The 17,537-nt window shown below is 38.5% G+C and overlaps 2 protein-coding genes across 3 annotated transcripts; both read right to left on the bottom strand.

Moving 5' to 3' along the window:
• Positions 1 to 2,245: 2,245 nt before the first annotated feature.
• LOC104816371 (transcription factor TCP23) lies at positions 2,246 to 4,250 on the bottom strand. The gene is made up of 2 exons (XM_010545165.2): positions 2,719 to 4,250; positions 2,246 to 2,439 (listed from the first exon to the last, which is right to left on the bottom strand). The coding sequence occupies exons 1-2, from the start codon at positions 3,900 to 3,902 to the stop codon at positions 2,430 to 2,432; spliced, it is 1,194 nt and encodes a 397-aa protein (XP_010543467.1). The 5' UTR covers positions 3,903 to 4,250; the 3' UTR covers positions 2,246 to 2,429.
• Positions 4,251 to 7,411: 3,161 nt separating this feature from the next.
• LOC104816359 (alkaline/neutral invertase CINV2) lies at positions 7,412 to 10,450 on the bottom strand. Of its 2 annotated transcripts, none has more exons than XM_010545145.2 (6): positions 10,324 to 10,450; positions 9,291 to 9,726; positions 8,786 to 9,205; positions 8,508 to 8,698; positions 7,946 to 8,313; positions 7,412 to 7,812 (listed from the first exon to the last, which is right to left on the bottom strand). In XM_010545145.2, the coding sequence occupies exons 2-6, from the start codon at positions 9,672 to 9,674 to the stop codon at positions 7,517 to 7,519; spliced, it is 1,659 nt and encodes a 552-aa protein (XP_010543447.1). In that variant the 5' UTR covers positions 9,675 to 9,726; positions 10,324 to 10,450; the 3' UTR covers positions 7,412 to 7,516. The 2 variants fall into 2 exon arrangements, with proteins under 2 accessions (XP_010543447.1, XP_010543456.1); XM_010545154.2 differs by having other exon boundaries at positions 9,291 to 9,719.
• Positions 10,451 to 17,537: the final 7,087 nt, after the last annotated feature.

Genomic DNA, 17,537 nt, shown 5'->3' with positions numbered 1-17,537 from the left:
TAGATGATACATAGAAACTAGACTTTGGTGATATTTCATATGTTGCATCTTTAGCTTTTGTTACCCTTTTGTCTCTTAGATGCAATTTGATTGATCTCTTGTTTTTGCCCGACGTAAATTCTAATATGTGCCAGTCACCGTATTTCTAAAACTCTATGTTGTAATTTGGAATGGATATTTCGAGTTTTGTTTTTCTAATAACTATAATTATTCGTGTTTTGTTTTTGTTTTTTATTCAATTATTTTGATTGTTTTACATTTGGTCGGGATTATTAATTTGACTTTAGAAATGTCTTATCTAACCCGTTTTTTTTATGGATCTAGATCTGTATTTTATTCGCCCTGTTTTTCGTATTATCCATACCAAAATATCGATCCATTAATATAATTACAAAAGGGAAAAGTTAAAAGATCCCTTCGTCGAGGTACTCAGCCAAATATTCACACTATAAAATTGCATAACGTTTGGTTGCATCGTAAAGAAAAATATTGAATGCATCAGTGTTAGATAGCGATACATATATATATGTGTGTGTGTGTGTATATTAGAGAATATTGGATTAATATTTGGTTTAGCGTTCGATTTAGGTTATTTCCCATTGTATAAATATTTGTAATTGTTGATCATTTGGAAATAACACATAAAATATTCTCAAATCTCTCTTTCCTTCTCTAGAATCCAATAATATACACACATTGATTCACTGATCTGTTTGTGACAATTGTGCTAGTTTCACTTCGCCTTTTTACACAGTAAAACTGTAAACAGTGAAAACATTTATTTATTTTCCTCGTTGGGGAAAATAACTTATGTACATACGATAAGAACACTAACATAAGGAGGTTAGTGGTAGGTACATAGCACTAAATGTAATAAAATAAAGATTTTTGCTTTCTCGTACCCAAAAAAAAAACGAAATAGAATATATATGATTAATTGACAAAATTTCCATGCTCAATAATAGAGGACAAGGGTTCTATAATCAATTATATCAGATATTATTGCCGTAATGATTATTTGTTACTGTGTGTAGTTGGAGTCTACCTCCAGCACTACAGTGTAGTCTTAGCTTAGGCTTCACATAATAGCTCCTGCACCTTTTGGCGATGGATTTTTCTTTTCATTTTCATATATTTTTCATTAGGGTTTATTTCGATTTACTGTGCAGGTCGGTCCATCTTGACTTTAGAGCCTATGACATAGCCTCAGTGCAGCGTTTGTGAAATTTCATGCCACAGTTCTCATTTACTCCCAAACCCTAAATTTGTTATTTTTTTTTTAAATATCTTAAATCTTAAAAGTTACAAGGGCAAACGACTGTATAACGAAAGAAAAAACTGTACCAGGGAAAAAATGTTGCGTTATGGCATTTGTCTTCAAATCTATTTAAAATCGTGAAATGTTATTAATTTAGATCCGTCCATACAGCTACGACGAAATAATGATATCATGTAAATGTCGTGTTTACGGTATCTCCCGTATTATTTAAATTGTAATCCCAGTATCGTTATTATATTCATCTATAGATAAAAACGGTGAAAATGGTGTATATGTATAAATTGCGTTTTGTGGTATTTTTCTGTATATATTTTAGATTTGTATCATTTTTTTTATTTTTTATTTTAATGTATATAAAAACACAAGCAGGGGTTACAAAATCTAAAGTAACACAAAACCAAAGCTTCACGAGATTCGAAGTACACAGTGTGAACACTGGAATGATTTGTCGGACAGATCTCCTTGACGTGTCCCTGTTGGTCTGAAAGTGGACAACCCACCTTCCTAAATTACTAAAATACCCTTGTGGTAAACGAATTTTTTAATATTGTGCTGATAATAATAATTGAAAATATGATGAAATCCATTTGTACCCAAACATGTGGTGCTCATGCACCGGAAAAGGGATGTATCCCCCCTTGGTCGATGCTATTCATATTCATGTTCCATTCATTTGACGTGCTGTAATTAATTCTATCGTTTTCTGTATAATAAATGTATTAAAAAAACTTCAAACCAACCAAGAGAAAATGATCCAACACGAAAAATAATTAAGCGGAAAATATGTTTTTATATTATAATATGATCTACTTATTAGCTTTTGGTTGTGATTCTCATGCAAAGACGGTCCATTTCTTTTTTCTTATATATATATTTCGGCTAACGTTAATTAAGGTAGAGATGGAGGAGAGAGATTAGGATAAAAGCTACAAAACGTATCTTTTTACGGTGGGTTAATAAGGGTAATTAAGCAAGAAAATCCACGTTAATCTTGGAAAACAATCGGCAATCCCGACGCCTAAAAATGCAATATTTACATTGAAATTCTCAGCAACGACAAAAAAAAAATCCACAAAATCACACTTAAAAAAACAACAAAATCACTAAAAAAAAAAAGAGAATTATTATTAATTATGACGTCACTTCACTGTCACTGAGACCCAGTAGGGTTTTCGTCTCCTGGAGGAGAGAGATTAGGATAAAAGCTACAAAACGTATCTTTTTACGGTGGGTTAATAAGGGTAATTAAGCAAGAAAATCCACGTTAATCTTGGAAAACAATCGGCAATCCCGACGCCTAAAAATGCAATATTTACATTGAAATTCTCAGCAACGACAAAAAAAAAATCCACAAAATCACACTTAAAAAAACAACAAAATCACTAAAAAAAAAAAGAGAATTATTATTAATTATGACGTCACTTCACTGTCACTGAGACCCAGTAGGGTTTTCGTCTCCACTGTCCCTCGCCTGCCTCTGGTTCTCACCTTGAAGCTGGTGATGCGGCGGAGGAGCTTGCTGCTCCAAACTCATCCCCAAACCCACCCTCCCTCCTCCGCCGTAACCTCCGGCGACTCCTCCTCCGCCTGTCAAAACCCCCATATTACTCTCCACCACTCCCAACCCTATCTGCTGATGACCACCACCCACCGCCTGTTGCACCATCATCGACCCGAGCGAGACCGACCCAACCCGCCCACCGCCCGAGTAATGACCCGGGTTAAACGCCCACATCGACGGCGGAGGCTCTGCCATGCCGGCCCCTCCTCCGCCACCGCCCACCGGAAGCATCCAAAACGCGCTCCCCCCGTTCGTCGTTGCCGGCGCCGCTACCGCCCACATCGGTGCCGGCGGAATCATGCTCTGCGTTGCCGACCGAGCCGATCCCGGTTCTTGATCCGGTTTAGGAGAACCCGAACCCCCCGGTTCGGTGTTCGATTCCTTGAAGAGATCTTCTTCCCTGAAATGCTTCGTGAGAGAAGAAGAAGAAGAAGTAGTAGAAGAAGAATCCGTGGGGTTCTGGTAAAGCTGGTGGTGGTTGTGGTGGAAGCCGTAAACGGCGGCGTTTTGGGCTCTCCCGATGAATTTTCGAGATGGGTCTCCGTCGTAGAGCGACAAGGCGGCGGAGCTGTGGAAGGACAAAGGCGCGGATTTAGACGGCGGAGCGGAGATGGTGGTGCCGCTGCTGCGTAGGGAGACGTTGAGGGTGGCCGGGATGGTTCCGGTGCCGGTGGCGGCGATGATTGCGGGCTCCGCCTGCTGGAGGAGCCACTCGATCGTCTCTCCGTCGGATTTGTGCCCTAATTCTCTGGTTAGCTGGAAAACCCTAGCAGCGCAGATAGCTGGCATGCGGATTCTCCGACCGCGTCCGTCTACCTTCGTATGTCTGTCCTTCGACGGCCGCTTCACGCCGGTTTTTGCGGCGGGGACGACGGCGGTGTTTGCGTTCGCGTTGCTCCCGGCGGCTGCGGCGGTGGTGATTGGACCAGAAATGGAGCTCATGAATGGGACCGGTTGGACCGAAGTGCTTTGGAGATGATGGTGTTGGTGATGATCATGATGATGATGATGATGGTCTGTATTGCTCTGATTGTTGTTGTTTTTGTCTTGGTGGGACTCCATTTCTTTAAAAAAAATAGACTTCCTCGGATGCCCAAAAAAACCAGATTTTTTTTTTAAAAAAAACAAGTTTTTACAGAAGATTACTCGTGATCCACAAGAAAACCCCCATTTTTCAGCTGGAAATCCCGATTTTTTCACTTGGGAAATTGCAGATTCATCAGCAGAGAATTCTGGGAGGGGGGGGGGGGGCTTTTCTCTTTCTTTCTTGTGGGGCTATGAAATTGTGTTGACTGTTGTCTTCTGCTTTGAAGAAAGAGAGAGAAGAGGACGAAGAAGAAAGGATGACAACACAGAAGAGAGAGAGAGAGAGAGAGAGAGAGAGAGAGAGAGAGAGAGAGAGAGGGTGCCTTTGTTGTTATTATTTTTGTATGGCAGTGTCCCACTAGTTTATGCTTCTAGATATCACTATTTGCTATTGCCACACCAAATGATCACGGGTGTTTTGCTACTGCCACACCGCCCATCGAAGGTTTCATCTCTCTGCCCTACTTTTGACTCCCTTCCCCCCATTTTTATATTTCGGGATATTTACTCTTCGCCCCACGGTTTTCCATCCTTCCTGAAAGAAGCACCAGATTTTGTATATAACCTTTTTTTCCCATCGATCTTCCGAACCTTTCGTTGTGAACCACAGCTGGCGAATTCTGAATCTGGATTGCTTCATTTTCTTGCGTATTGTGGTATTAACCTTCTTAAACACGTGTCGATATATAGGAAATCTTAGAGTGTACTGCTACTGCATGACTATGGGATTCAATATATATATATCGATATTGAATTTTGAATTTAGACCGCACTCGAAATTTGTGATTTTGAGGTGATTTATGTATGTCATGGTCTTTAGATATTAATCAAGTTTTTACCTTAATTCATTTGTGCATGATATCAGTATATAGATTCGAGAAAAGAGGCGTAGATTGCTCAATTCATAAGTTTTGGGACATTTTCATCAAAATAGAGAAATAGGAGGATCTCTTTGTTGGTATTTTTGTTTTTTTGTGGTTCTTTTAGGTTGGACTTCCATGGAATTTTCTGGTGCGAAATGTTGAATGTTCTTGCGGGAGGAAAAAAGGAAAATAAGACAAGTTACTCTTATATATATATATATATATGTATAATGATTATGTATTATTTTTTTATTATAATAAATCAACGATAATAGCACAAATGTCTCTTTCTAACGTTCTCTTAATTTGGCTTCCCCCCGAAATTATCAAAAGGCTCGAGGAAGATAAGGAGCATAATGATGAGGCCAATAATTAAATCTCCAATCTCTCATTTGATCCTATTATGCAATATTCTATATCGCAATAACATTGATATATATAATAAGCACTACAGACACCATGATTAAGGAGTGCAATTATACAATTACAAGTGAATAAAGAAGAAGGTTATACAATACGTTTTTTTATTACAAAGGTTGCTATACCATTTAAAAAAAAATTCTCATAAATCCATTCATGAGGAGGGAGATTTAGTGAATTACTTCCAGGGCGCAAATAACAAACAAATCTATTAGACCACGTGTCTAAATTCTAATGCAATAATAACCACATTTTATAGATTTAAACTCTTTGTTTTCCAAAACTCGCAATTTAATTTTAAACTTGTTTTCTCAATTTAAAAACTTAGAATAATATCATATAAATCAATACACATCTGTCCAATCAAATCATGTTATATGTGAGAAATTGGATAAACATCATCACAAACAAAATGAAGATACTCATTAATATAATATCTAAACGGGAGGAAATAAAACTAATTTATGTACCCATGGCACCTGTCTTGTCTCGTGGACCACTTTTTGTTTTTTTTTTTTTTTTTTTTTTTGGTGTGAGTTAGCGATGAAAAGAACCAACACTGACTCGAAGGAAATTTAAAAAGAAAAATAGCCCCTACTCTATATTTCTACTTTAATTTATTTATTAAAAAAAAGGTTCAGACAGGAGCACGTGTGAATTCTAGGAGTAAAAAGAGTAAAACTGTAAACCAGTCAAAAGGGAGACAGATAATATATATATGGAGGGAGGCAGAGTTATAAATGCATCGTACGGTAACTGCGTTAGTAAAACGTGATGCTTGTCTGAATTTAACCCCCACGGTTCACTGCGCTGTATTTTTTTCCCTTAAAAGAACAAAACTGAGTTTCTCCTATTTAATACTGGGTCACATTCTAGCATATAAATATGTAGATACAAATTATAATCTTAAAGATAATATGATAAAAACCAAAAATTCTAAAAAAAATGAATATTTTTCATAAAAAATATATATTAAACATGAAAAGTCTACCTTTTAAAAGAATATTTTGAAATTTCAAATTTAAAAATATTTGGAAGAATCCATAATTAAAAAAAATTATGAACTTTATAAACTATTATAGACAAATACATAATTCTATTACTTCTAAATAAATACACAAACTTTGTGAAAATTGCTATTTTTTTTATGACTGTGGAGGTATTAGTCAACTACTGAAATTAATCGACTAAATCTGACGTGACTCTTCGTTTTTTACAAGCGTCGAGATATATGTCAATTTCCTCAAATTTCGTGTATTTATTTAAAAATATATTTTTTATGATATTTTCAAAATATAATAATCAAACTCTAAAAATATATTTGATAATATTAAAAAAAATTGTTATGAGGTAACAATACAAAAGAATATTTAATAATTTAATGACATATATTAGCATTGATAATTATAATTTGATTGGTTGAATTAATAAAAAAAAAATATAGTAAAATCTAATTCAATTTGAAATAAATGAAATCTCATTTTATTTATTTTTTAATTATGAAATATATATAATTAGTTTAAAATTGATTCAAATATATATTGAATTAATATAAATCACATTCAAGATAAACAATTAAATAAACTTATGGACATTATAAGATTATAATTGAAATTTTATGATAAAAATAAATTACTTGTAGGTTGGCCACTGTTGTATATAGGGCTTTTTATTTGAAAGAGAAGAGAGCACGGAACTGCAAACAAAGAGATGGGAGACAACTCAGCAATGGCATCTCCTGATTAAGATTTCTCCCTCCATTATCCCCCGCTTTTTCATTTTTTTTAAAAATTACCCTAAATTCTCTCTCTCTGTTTTTTCCTTTAAAAAAATCATATATAAAATTTACCAATTGGGCCCAATTCAAAAGAGGCTCAATTATAATGATACCCATTTGGATCAAATCAAAAGGCCCATTTGGGCCCGATGTCGAAAATGCCCAAAAACTTGAACAGACCACCGAAACATTGCATATCTTTTGGAGTAAGCCGTTAATGGCGGCGAATACCATTTTAGCGGTTGAAACGCGGAAATGATCAACATTGTGAATTCTTTGATTTTGATGTTGGTACGCTTTCAACGCAATCCATCGATCTCTAAACCACTAAACTTATAGACAACAACATGGCAACGATACCTAACCATACGTTGCCATATCCAAACGTCGCCACTACCAGAGACGCAGACGCAGACGCAGACGCAGACGCAGACGCAGACGCATTTTTTCCATTCAAGAAAGTGTCTTGGAAAGAAGACTAGAAAAAGAAGAAGGTAACATCAATGACATTTAAGAGAGAGTGATTCGATTCAGCAAGTCCAGGAGGCAGATCGCTTGAGAACAGGTTTCATCTGCTTGTCTTCCTCGAGAGAGATCATGCCGAGATGCGAAGGATCTTCGAGCATCATCTTTGCCACCAAGTAACCGGCTATGGACCATGTCTGGTTTTTCCTCGCCTGCTTCCCTATGTACCTTCCCATCTTCCCGTCGTAGTACTCCGGCCAGCAATCCCTGTGTATGCGCGCCTCTATCAGATCCACCGCCCTTCTCGCTATCTGCGGCCTTCCCGTCTTTATGCACGCTGCTGTCAGCATCCACAACAGAACTGCACAGATACCGACATTCCGACCAGACCTTTAGTTAGTTAGTGTTTCCTACTTATAAGAGTCATCACATCATTTACTGTCTTAAAAACTTCGCTCTAGCTAGATTGATCCTATATATATATATAGAAGTACCTGGCCAGGACCCGCCATTGTGGTAGCTCCAGCGGGTGTTCTTGGGGTCACAACCAGTGACGATGCGCCACTCGTGGCTCTCAATGCAAGGGTAACAGATCTTGAGGGGCATCTCCCCCACGAGCTCCTCCCAACGCTCCTCGATGAGGTCCATGATGGCCATTGACTGGTCGGGCGTGGCCAGGGACGAGAGGATGGCCACGCAGTTGCCGAGCGAGAACCACCTGAAATCCATGTGGGCCGGGCTTACGTTTCCAACAAAGTAGCCTCCCCTCAGCGGCATGAAGTCGAACACCCACTCCGGGATCGAATCCGGCATCACGTTGAACTTGTTCACCGCCGTGTGCGAGTACTCCTCTGTCTTGTACCTGCACCAGAAACTCTTCCAAGCGTTCATATTCGGTTGCTGCAAGTTAAAACCCGATACCAGCCGGTTCACCGACGGAATGCGTGCATTCGGTAGTGAACTAAGCCGAGCCCAACCTTACATTTATATACCACAAGAACTCAAAACATACTGTCATCTGATAGAATTCGATTCCGGCCGAAGCTTTAACGGTACCTGTAAATGTCGTTGAGTTGTTGAAAATCGAGCCAAAAGTAACTCCTCATGTGGTAGCTCAATGCGTGGAGACGCTTCACAATTCTCTCTATGAACTCTCTGCCTTCTTCGTCGTGCTTTAGCATCGCTAACGCGCACCGTAACGCCATGAAAAACAGTGCTTGGATCTCGATCGGATAACCGTACACTCCCTAAAACATCAATCATTTCATCAAATGAATTGGGTCGGTGGATTCACAACCAATATTCCAAGAACGCAAACGAACGGAATCTCTTACCATCCTCCGATCGATCATACTGCAGCCGTCGGCGCAAAGCAATGTAGGGAATGTATCGAAACCTTCAGACAGGCAGAGAGATAGTATAAGCCTCATTCCTTTCTGACAAGCCGGTGTCTCAGCGAGAGACAAATCTCCGGTGGACTTTGTGTATGCCCGGAGAAGGATGATCCACCAGAAACCAGAATCACTTCCGATGGCGCTCTCTCCAAAATCGGCTACTATCGTGTCTGTCTTCCGGACAGGATCGTGAAGTACCTTGAAACTCGCGGGCATAACTCCTTCACCGAGCTTGAACCGGTCGACCCTCTTCTCCCAGCCCTGAAGCTGAAGTGTCTTCAGCAAGAAGTTTTTCACAATGTCGGGTTCTCCGTTCATCAAGAACGCGAGTGCGCTCGGTACAAAATCCCGTACAAACACCTGAAACACAAGCAACCGAGAAACATCATCATACAATGCTCGATGTAGGAAGTGAGACCGTTCTTGGGAACAGAGAAACATGTACCTGATCGTAGTTCAAGACCTCTTCGGAGGCATGGTCGTAGGCTGCAATGGTTCCGACAGGTTGGCCGCGGAAATGCACTATGGACCGACGAAGAGCGTCCAAAGCCTCGGCGACCATTGGATGTGGCTCGAAGGAGTTCCTAGCCGACGAGAGAGGCGTGTCAATTCCCGATCGCCCTCCTGGGGAATAGGTACTGTCGTGGATACTGTCATGTCTGTAACTAGCCGAGAGCTCGCTCATTGACCTCTCGTCAAACGATCTCTTCCGCTCGATTTTGAGCCTCGGCTTGTCCAAGGCCCGAGAGAGGTCGAAATCATCCATCTCGGAGAGCGAGCAATGCGATCCAACGGTTCTGAGACCGGCTGATTCTTTAGGACCATCCATCTCGGTTTTAGTGGATCAAGCTCTTTGGTTCGGACAGAACAAGATCTAGGTACTGACAGAACAAACATTTGGAAGAATCGAAACTACTGAATTAGAGGAAGATCCGTGAGATTATTGCAGGAGATAAATGGTGTTTATTTATAGCAACATTTGATTTGGAGGCTTCTAATGATCTTATCTGATACATAAACTTTCCTTTTTTGGTTCTCTCTTTTTATCTCATGAAACCGCCGATCCAAAAACACGCACGAAATTTGCAGCAAGACTGGTTATGTGCGATAAAAAACTTTCCCGGAAAATGTCCAAATAATAATCCAAAAGTAGTGCGAATCCGTCAGAAAATTCTAACGGAAACTAAAAAATATATATATTCTCCTGCGAAAATACCACATTGCATCCATAAACTTTCCCGGAAAATTACTTCCCCTAGGATCGAATTGCGGTATTCGAAATGTATATGAGACCGAGAGATCAAGATCCGCGACGAACTGTCGGAGAATAGTCAACTTCGGACAAGACATGCTATACATAGGCGAAACAAAAACAGATCTAAATCTCCGGAACGAATCGAACACGAGAGGATAGATTCTTCAACCAAAGTAAAACTAAACGTTTAAAAAAAAAATCGAACAGAGAAGCCGAACAGAACCTCAGGAGACGGCGAGATTCCACGCCGGCGGCGAAGACGATCTCCGGCGAACTCGCCGGAGAATGGGAAGCGAGAGGGGATTGTGAAGGAGAGGAAGAGGAGAAAAAGAGGAGCACAGATGAGGAAGCTGCTATTTATAGTGACACAACCAACAAGGTCTTTACTCTGACAGACCGAAGACCCAAACGGAGATGAAACGGGTCTGGTAAGAGAGAGTTTACCTGTTATCGCCGGTTAAGGGAAGAGAGATGAAGTCTACGTGGACAAAACGGCGACGTACTGATTCGTCTTTTGTCTGATTTGGCAGTCGGCACTTTCCGCTTGGGAAACTCGATTTATCGGTTTCCCGTCCCTTTTGTATTTTTGCCTTCTCTTTAGACCAATCAACCGTACCCAATTGTTAGATGTTGCACCATATATTAAAATTAAAATTATTTTTAACGCCATTGCATATAATTTTTATATTTAAAAATCACAGTTTCCGAAGTCCAAATTCAGCATCTATTACTATTCTCCAAAATTATTGGTAAATATCTAAAGATTTTATATTTTTGGCATAAATTCTGAAATACTATAGTGAATACAAATTCCAATATATTGAAAAAACTTCTAAAATAATTAATCCAATTCTTTCAAACAACAATTTGTCAATAGAACCTACAGAATTTAATGTATTATAATTATAATGATAGTTTCATCCTTTACAATAACATATTGTTTCAAAGTCCGACTTTTTAATATATTTATAATATACAAATTAAAATTTTGTTTTGATATACATAATAAAGAATAAAAATAGTCAAGTATATTTATTTCTCAATGTATCTGCATTAAACTGTATATTTATTATTCGACTAATAAATTCAATGTTTTTTTGACCGAATATTAATTTGTTTTAAATAAATACAAAATTGGCAAAATCCGAATAGTAATGTCAAATGTGTATACGGAAGAATATTAATTATGGATGCAAGTTTTGCATACATGGGGGACAAATATATGTTTTACTTAGATTTTTTACATAATACAAAAAAAAATCAGATTTCATAGACATGCAGATATTAATTGGCACAAAATTATATGTTTAATAACACAATAAATAAATCCGCAAATAAAACAATAAATAAAGCTTATCATAAAATTAGCTTAAGCACGTTTAAATTAATGCACCCATAAAATTCACTCATCAAATCTAAAAATTTGAATACTCGGATCGTATTAAAAACTGAATACAAAAAAACTATATGATATGAAAGTTTATATATTTTACTTGTACGTAAAAAATAAATTTGTTCGTAGAAAAATTAGCAAAATTAAAAAAATTAAAAAAAATATAATTTATCTATATTTTCTGATTGATTATCCTATGTTTTCATGAACAAACAAAGATGAGATTTCCAAATGGTAGACAACACGAATTTTCTCACATCATGTTAATTTTGGGAAAAAAAATATTTATTTATTCAAAATATATTAAAGAAACGTGTTTCGTGAGGTAGGAACCATGAAAGTAAAGTTAGGTGGTTTGGTTGACAATGCGATCTCAACACCCAAATATACAATTTTTTCCATAATGAAATGTTATGTTTATATTTGTTATAATAAAGTTGGTGGAATTTATCATTCCACTAACTCTAATGCTTCCCAACCATTATCCAATCATGCTTGGTTTCTTTTATCACCATTATTTAATTATCCATTTCGATCCGGTGAATAACATGCCAATTTTATTCTATACCGATAAATTTTCAACCATAAAAAATACTCAGCCAAAAAAAAAACAAATCATTTTAAAATAAAATTTTATATAATTACCGAAAAGAATATATAATAATAGAATTTACGTTCGTTATAAAATTCATTTAATTTAATTATTTATTATAAGTTTTATTAAAAATAAACTATCACATATGTATAGAGACACACTCACACTTGTTTTTTATTTAATAAAATTTTAAAAATACTTTCTTATATAACTTGAATTAAATAATTGCATATGATCTGGTTTTTTCGATAGTTAGACACGCCATGGTTATTGTTGGTGTCTTGGTTTAGACTTCCCAAGTGTTTCTTTTGGATGGACTTCCCTTTTGGATGGACTTCCCAAGTGTTGAACATGTTGGTATTTTTAGAGTAAATGAATGGAAATTTAGAATATCTCAAAAGGATTTATGTTTCACGTGTATTACAAGTATGGTGGAGGAGATAAATGCTTGTAAAAGACGTGGTATGAATTGGCTAAGTGTTAAGGATACGTCGAAAGAGTTTACGTTCGGTTTTGAACGTAAAGGTGATCTCAGAAAAAATGGGAGGGCAGCTCGAAAATATGAGCTGGCAGCCTGTTTTTTCTGAGGAATAAAGCTCATAAATAAATGGGCGGTAGCTCGGAAAAACCGGGAGGGCAGCCCGTTTTTTCTGAGCAATTCAGACATAAACGGGCGGGTAGCTCGACAAAACGGGCGGGCAGCCCGTTTTTTCTGAGCAGTTCGGATTGAGCGAAAAATCGCGATCGTTCGGGAAAAACTTCCGATTTCTTCACACCTTTCGACATTTGGAGTGTTTATTAACACCCCTGGACATCCTAACACGAAAAAAAACTGATCTAAATCGTTTTTTGAGAGATTTGAGAGCACTTTTGTGGTTGTTTTTGCAAAACACCCACAAAAGCCTTTTGTTCATCTTCTTCTTGCAATTTCTTGTGTTTGTGTTCTTAGTAGAGCAAACTAAGATCACTTCTCTCTTCATTGTATCTCAAAGACGTATTCCGGAAAGTCCTTTGCTCGTATAGGACGGAATAACGTTTTAAGGAAAGTGTATCACGCCTTGAAGAGTTATCCGGTTCCTATTTACTTTTCTGTTATTGTTCTTCTTTTTATATCCCAGATTCCTAACAATCTAAAAACGTTATCCACTCGAGGATGACTACTTCTGTGAGAGATCTTACCATAGACTTTCATAAACTCGATAAGTTCGAGGGCATGAGATTCCGAAGGTGGCAGAAGAAGATGCATTTCCTCCTAACGACGTTGAACGTCGTCTACGTGATAAGCACTCCTAGGCCGGAAGAAACCGAAGAGGAGACATTGGCAGCGGCTCGCGCACAGAACAAATGGGACAACGATAACTACGTGTGTTGCGGCCACATCATTAACGGTATGTCCGATGAACTTTTTGATGTTTATCAATACATGGATACGGCAAAGCCTTGTGGGATTCGCTGGAGGCTAAGTACGTCTCTGACGATGCCTCTAGCAAGAGATTTCTTGTAAGTAGTTTTAACTTTTACAAGATGGTGGACTCAAGATCGGTCATGGAGCAATTCCATGAATTACAAAGGATCTTAAGTCAATTCACACAACACAAACTGCAGATGGATGAAACAATCAAAGTTTCATCCATTGTTGATAAACTTCCACCGAGTTGGAAGGATGTCAAGCGTTCCCTGAAACACAAAAAAGAGGATATGTCTCTTGAACAATTGGGAACACATCTTCGCATCGAGGAGGATCTCCGGATGCAAGATGGGAAAGGCGTTTCTCCTCTTACTACAGTCAATGTTGTAGAGGATGAGAAACGTGGAGCCAAAAGACAAGGAAAGAAACCCTCCAAGGGCAATCCTAAGAAGAAGTCAAAGTCGAGTGCGACTTGTTGGTTTTGCAATAAACTAGGGCACTTCAAATGGGATTGCTACTCGTGGAAGAATAAACACGAGAAGAAGAGTGTTCATGGTCAAGGAAACAAAGCCCTTGACCAATCCACTCAAGGTAACAATAATTGTTACTTGACAAACTCGGATATGAATTTTGTTGGTATGATTTACGAGTTAAATCATGTTCAGGAGGGTGATCAATCGTGGTGGATCGATTCGGGAGCAACTCGACATATTTGTAAAGAACGTGAGCTCTTCAAGACTCTAGAAGTCATAGAAGACGGAAGCGTTCTTTACATGGGAAACAACTCGACGGTCAAGGTCCAAGGAAAGGGGCAAGTAGAGTTGTTGCTTACATCCGGAAAGACATTAACCCTTAGGGAAGTTCTTTTTGCTCCGGGTGTAAGGAGAAATCTAGTGTCGGGTTGTGTACTTAATCGATTTGGCTACAAGATGGTCTTTGAGGCTGATAAGTTTATCCTCTCTAAAGGAGGAGTGTTTGTGGGGCAGGGTTATCTATGTAATGATATGTTTAGACTAAGTATCAATAAAGTTTGCACTTCTTCTTTGTATGTTGTTGATTCAAATGTTTCTACATTATGGTATGCTAGATTAGGATATGTTCTTTATAAACGGATAAATCTTATGTCAAAGATGGACTTAATTCCACTATGTGTCATGAACGAAGATAAGTGTATAACTTGCATGAAAACGAAAATAACTCGTAATTCGTTTGCTAGCGTAGAACGGAGTTTGGAACTGTTAGAGTTAGTTCATAGTGACTTATGTTGACTTGCATGGAACTCCGTCTCTAGGTAACAAAAAATACGTAGTGACTTTTATTGAAGACTCCACACGTTATTGCTGTGTATTTTTGTTGCATGCTAAAGATGAAGCTCTAGATAGGTTTAGGGCATACAAATCCGAAGTTGAGTTACAACTCGGGGTTAAACTCAAAAAGCTTAGGACTGATAGGGGAGGGGAATACTATGATCCAACATATTTTGAATCTGTAGGAGTGATTCATGAGACCACCGCACCATACACACCGCAACAAAACGGTGTAGCGGAAAGGAAAAATAGGGTCTTGAAAGAAATGATTAATTCCATGCTTTCATATTCGGGGTTAAGCGAGAGATTTTGGGGTGAATCCATGTTAACGGCTTGTTACATTTTAAACCGAGTTCCATCAAAACGGAACAAGGTTACCCCATATGAACTATGGTACAAGAGAAAACCAAATCTGAATTATTTTCGGATTTGGGGTTGTCGGTGTTGGTTGTAATGCTCTAGGATGATCCGTGATATGACATTTTGACTTTGTATTGATTCATTGGTTTATGAATGCATTACATTCCCGTTATATGATTGGCATGTTTGTTATATTTCGGCATCCTTGAATCATTATAGAATGATTCTAAACTCCCTGGTCAGTTATCATTGTGGGAACAATGATGAATTAAGACTAGCATGAGGTGTGATCGATGCATTGAATGCATGTCACAATCATGGGTACTCGTTGTGAACAAGTGACTGGTTGACCCGCATGAGATTGTCACATGGACAGAGTCATGACTTGAATCTCATAAAGCGGTTTGTTCTTGGATCCTCAGACCTGAGATGTCTAGAGTATCTGATATGAGGAGTGGCGTGTCTTGACTGCGTCAAACGTCGTCTTTAACCGGATGATCATAACGGCGTTGATCAGATACGTTCACGAATCATATGGAGATAATAGACATGCAATATGGGACTTATCACCTCCTCAATAGGAGAGATATCGCTGGGCCCTCTCATGGAAATCGGACTATGAAAATGCGTGGCCACGCTATAGATGAAGTTGCATATATTTTACTAGTCGATTTGCCAAGACGAGAAAGCGGTTGAACTTGAAGGGTGACTCAAACCATGCCCTTGTTCAACATATGATATCGTGAGATAAAGGATCAGAACTAGAGCTGTTACACTACAAGAAAATCTTAATATAGCGACGGAATTTGCGACGGAACTTTTCCGTCGCAAAGAAATTACGACAGAATTCGACGAATTTGCGACGGAATGCGAAAATTTTTATTCTGTCGCAATTAGTCGCAAAATCTGTCGCAAATTTGCGACGGAATACGACGGAAACGTTGTCGTCGCAGAACCAAACATTATTTGCGACAGAAATTTTAAAATTGCGGATTTGCGACAGATTTGCGAGTCAAGAGTTGACGATGGGCTTGGGCTGATTCGTTCTGACTCGACCGAGTCAGAGTTTTGACTCGGACCGAGTCAATACTCGGAAAAAGTCTCTTTTCACAAGGATTAGGGTTTCTATCTTATAAGGAGGTGTTGGACGCCGTCCTAAGTAGATGATTGACTTACAGAACCCTAAGACAGCAAAAACTCAAAAGAAAATCGTTTCTTTTGAGGTTCTAGTTCCCGGGATTCGATCCCAAGTCTTGGAAACCCTATTCACTTCACAGATCCTAGCAGATCAGTTCCAAAAGCGTTTGGAATCCTTCCCGTCGGTGTGGATACGTGTAGAGGAGCTGTACTTTCAGCTCTTGGTGATTAAAACAGGCCCTGGATCGATTGCTACTTTCAGATCTTCAGGAAAGAGGTAAGTATTCGATTCCTATGGTGATATACACGATTAAACGGGGTTTTACGGATGATTTTGGTTGCGTGTGACGTTTGACTAGGTTTAGATTTGTCTTACGCTGCATTAAACCTAGTAAACCAAACCCTAGATCGATGTGATCGCATGCTAGGAATCTGTAGCCCAAAAACCCAACAGTCGGGCAATTGTAAAAGTTCCCGAACCAAAGAGAAAAACTTTGGGAGATAGAGGAATTGAATGTATCTTCATAGGTTATGCTTTACATAGCAAAGCTTATAGGTTCTATGTCATAGAACCAAACGACTACATTACCATTCACACGGTTATTGAGTCGAGAGATGCATTGTTCAACGAAAGTCGATTTTCTTCGGTGGATAAACCACTTATTTCTGTACCTAGTTCGAGTAGTCGAGCAATCGATCAAGATAACGGACAAGGTGAACCTCGTAGAGGTAAACGTATAAGGAAAGAGAAGTCCTTTGGTCCGGACTTTCAGATGTACTTAGTGGAAGGTACAAACGAGTCGATAGTGACTCAACTTGCTTACGTATATAATATCGAGGAAGATCCTAGAACGTTCGATGAAGCGATGAAATCACGAGATGTCGCTTTCTGGAAAGAAGCGATAAATGATGAGATGGATTCCATCATGAGTAACAACACATGGGTCTTAGTAGATCCTCCTCCGGGTTGTAAACCTATTGGTTGCAAATGGATCTTCAAAAAGAAGATGAGAGTCGATGGAACTATTGATAAGTTCAAGGCTCGTCTAGTAGCTCAAGGCTTTAGACAAAAACAATGTATCGATTTCTTTGATACGTATGCACCGGTAGCTAGAATAGCTACAATTAGATTGTTGATCGCTCTTGCAGCGATAAACAATCTGGAAATTCACCAAATGGATGTCAAGACGACATTCCTAAACGGTGATCTTGAAGAGGAGGTGTATATGAAGCAACC

The sequence above is a fragment of the Tarenaya hassleriana genome, unplaced genomic scaffold, assembly GCF_000463585.1.
Source record: "Tarenaya hassleriana unplaced genomic scaffold, ASM46358v1 Cleome1, whole genome shotgun sequence".
NCBI lineage: Eukaryota > Viridiplantae > Streptophyta > Magnoliopsida > Brassicales > Cleomaceae > Tarenaya > Tarenaya hassleriana.
The sequence above is the reverse complement of the archived record's forward strand: the minus strand, read 5'-3'. Positions and strand labels throughout refer to the sequence as shown.

Bases quoted from the DNA above. Each gene is read 5' to 3' on its own strand.
- LOC104816371 (XM_010545165.2), bottom strand. From the start codon at position 3,902: ATGGAGTCCCACCAAGACAAAAACAACAACAATCAGAGCAATACAGAC.
- LOC104816359 (XM_010545145.2), bottom strand. From the start codon at position 9,674: ATGGATGGTCCTAAAGAATCAGCCGGTCTCAGAACCGTTGGATCGCAT. The intron at 9,206-9,290 runs GTACATGTTTCT...CTTGTGTTTCAG, and splicing joins AGGTCTTGAACTACGATCAG to GTGTTTGTACGGGATTTTGT. The intron at 8,699-8,785 runs GTAAGAGATTCC...TTGATGTTTTAG, and splicing joins GTATGATCGATCGGAGGATG to GGAGTGTACGGTTATCCGAT.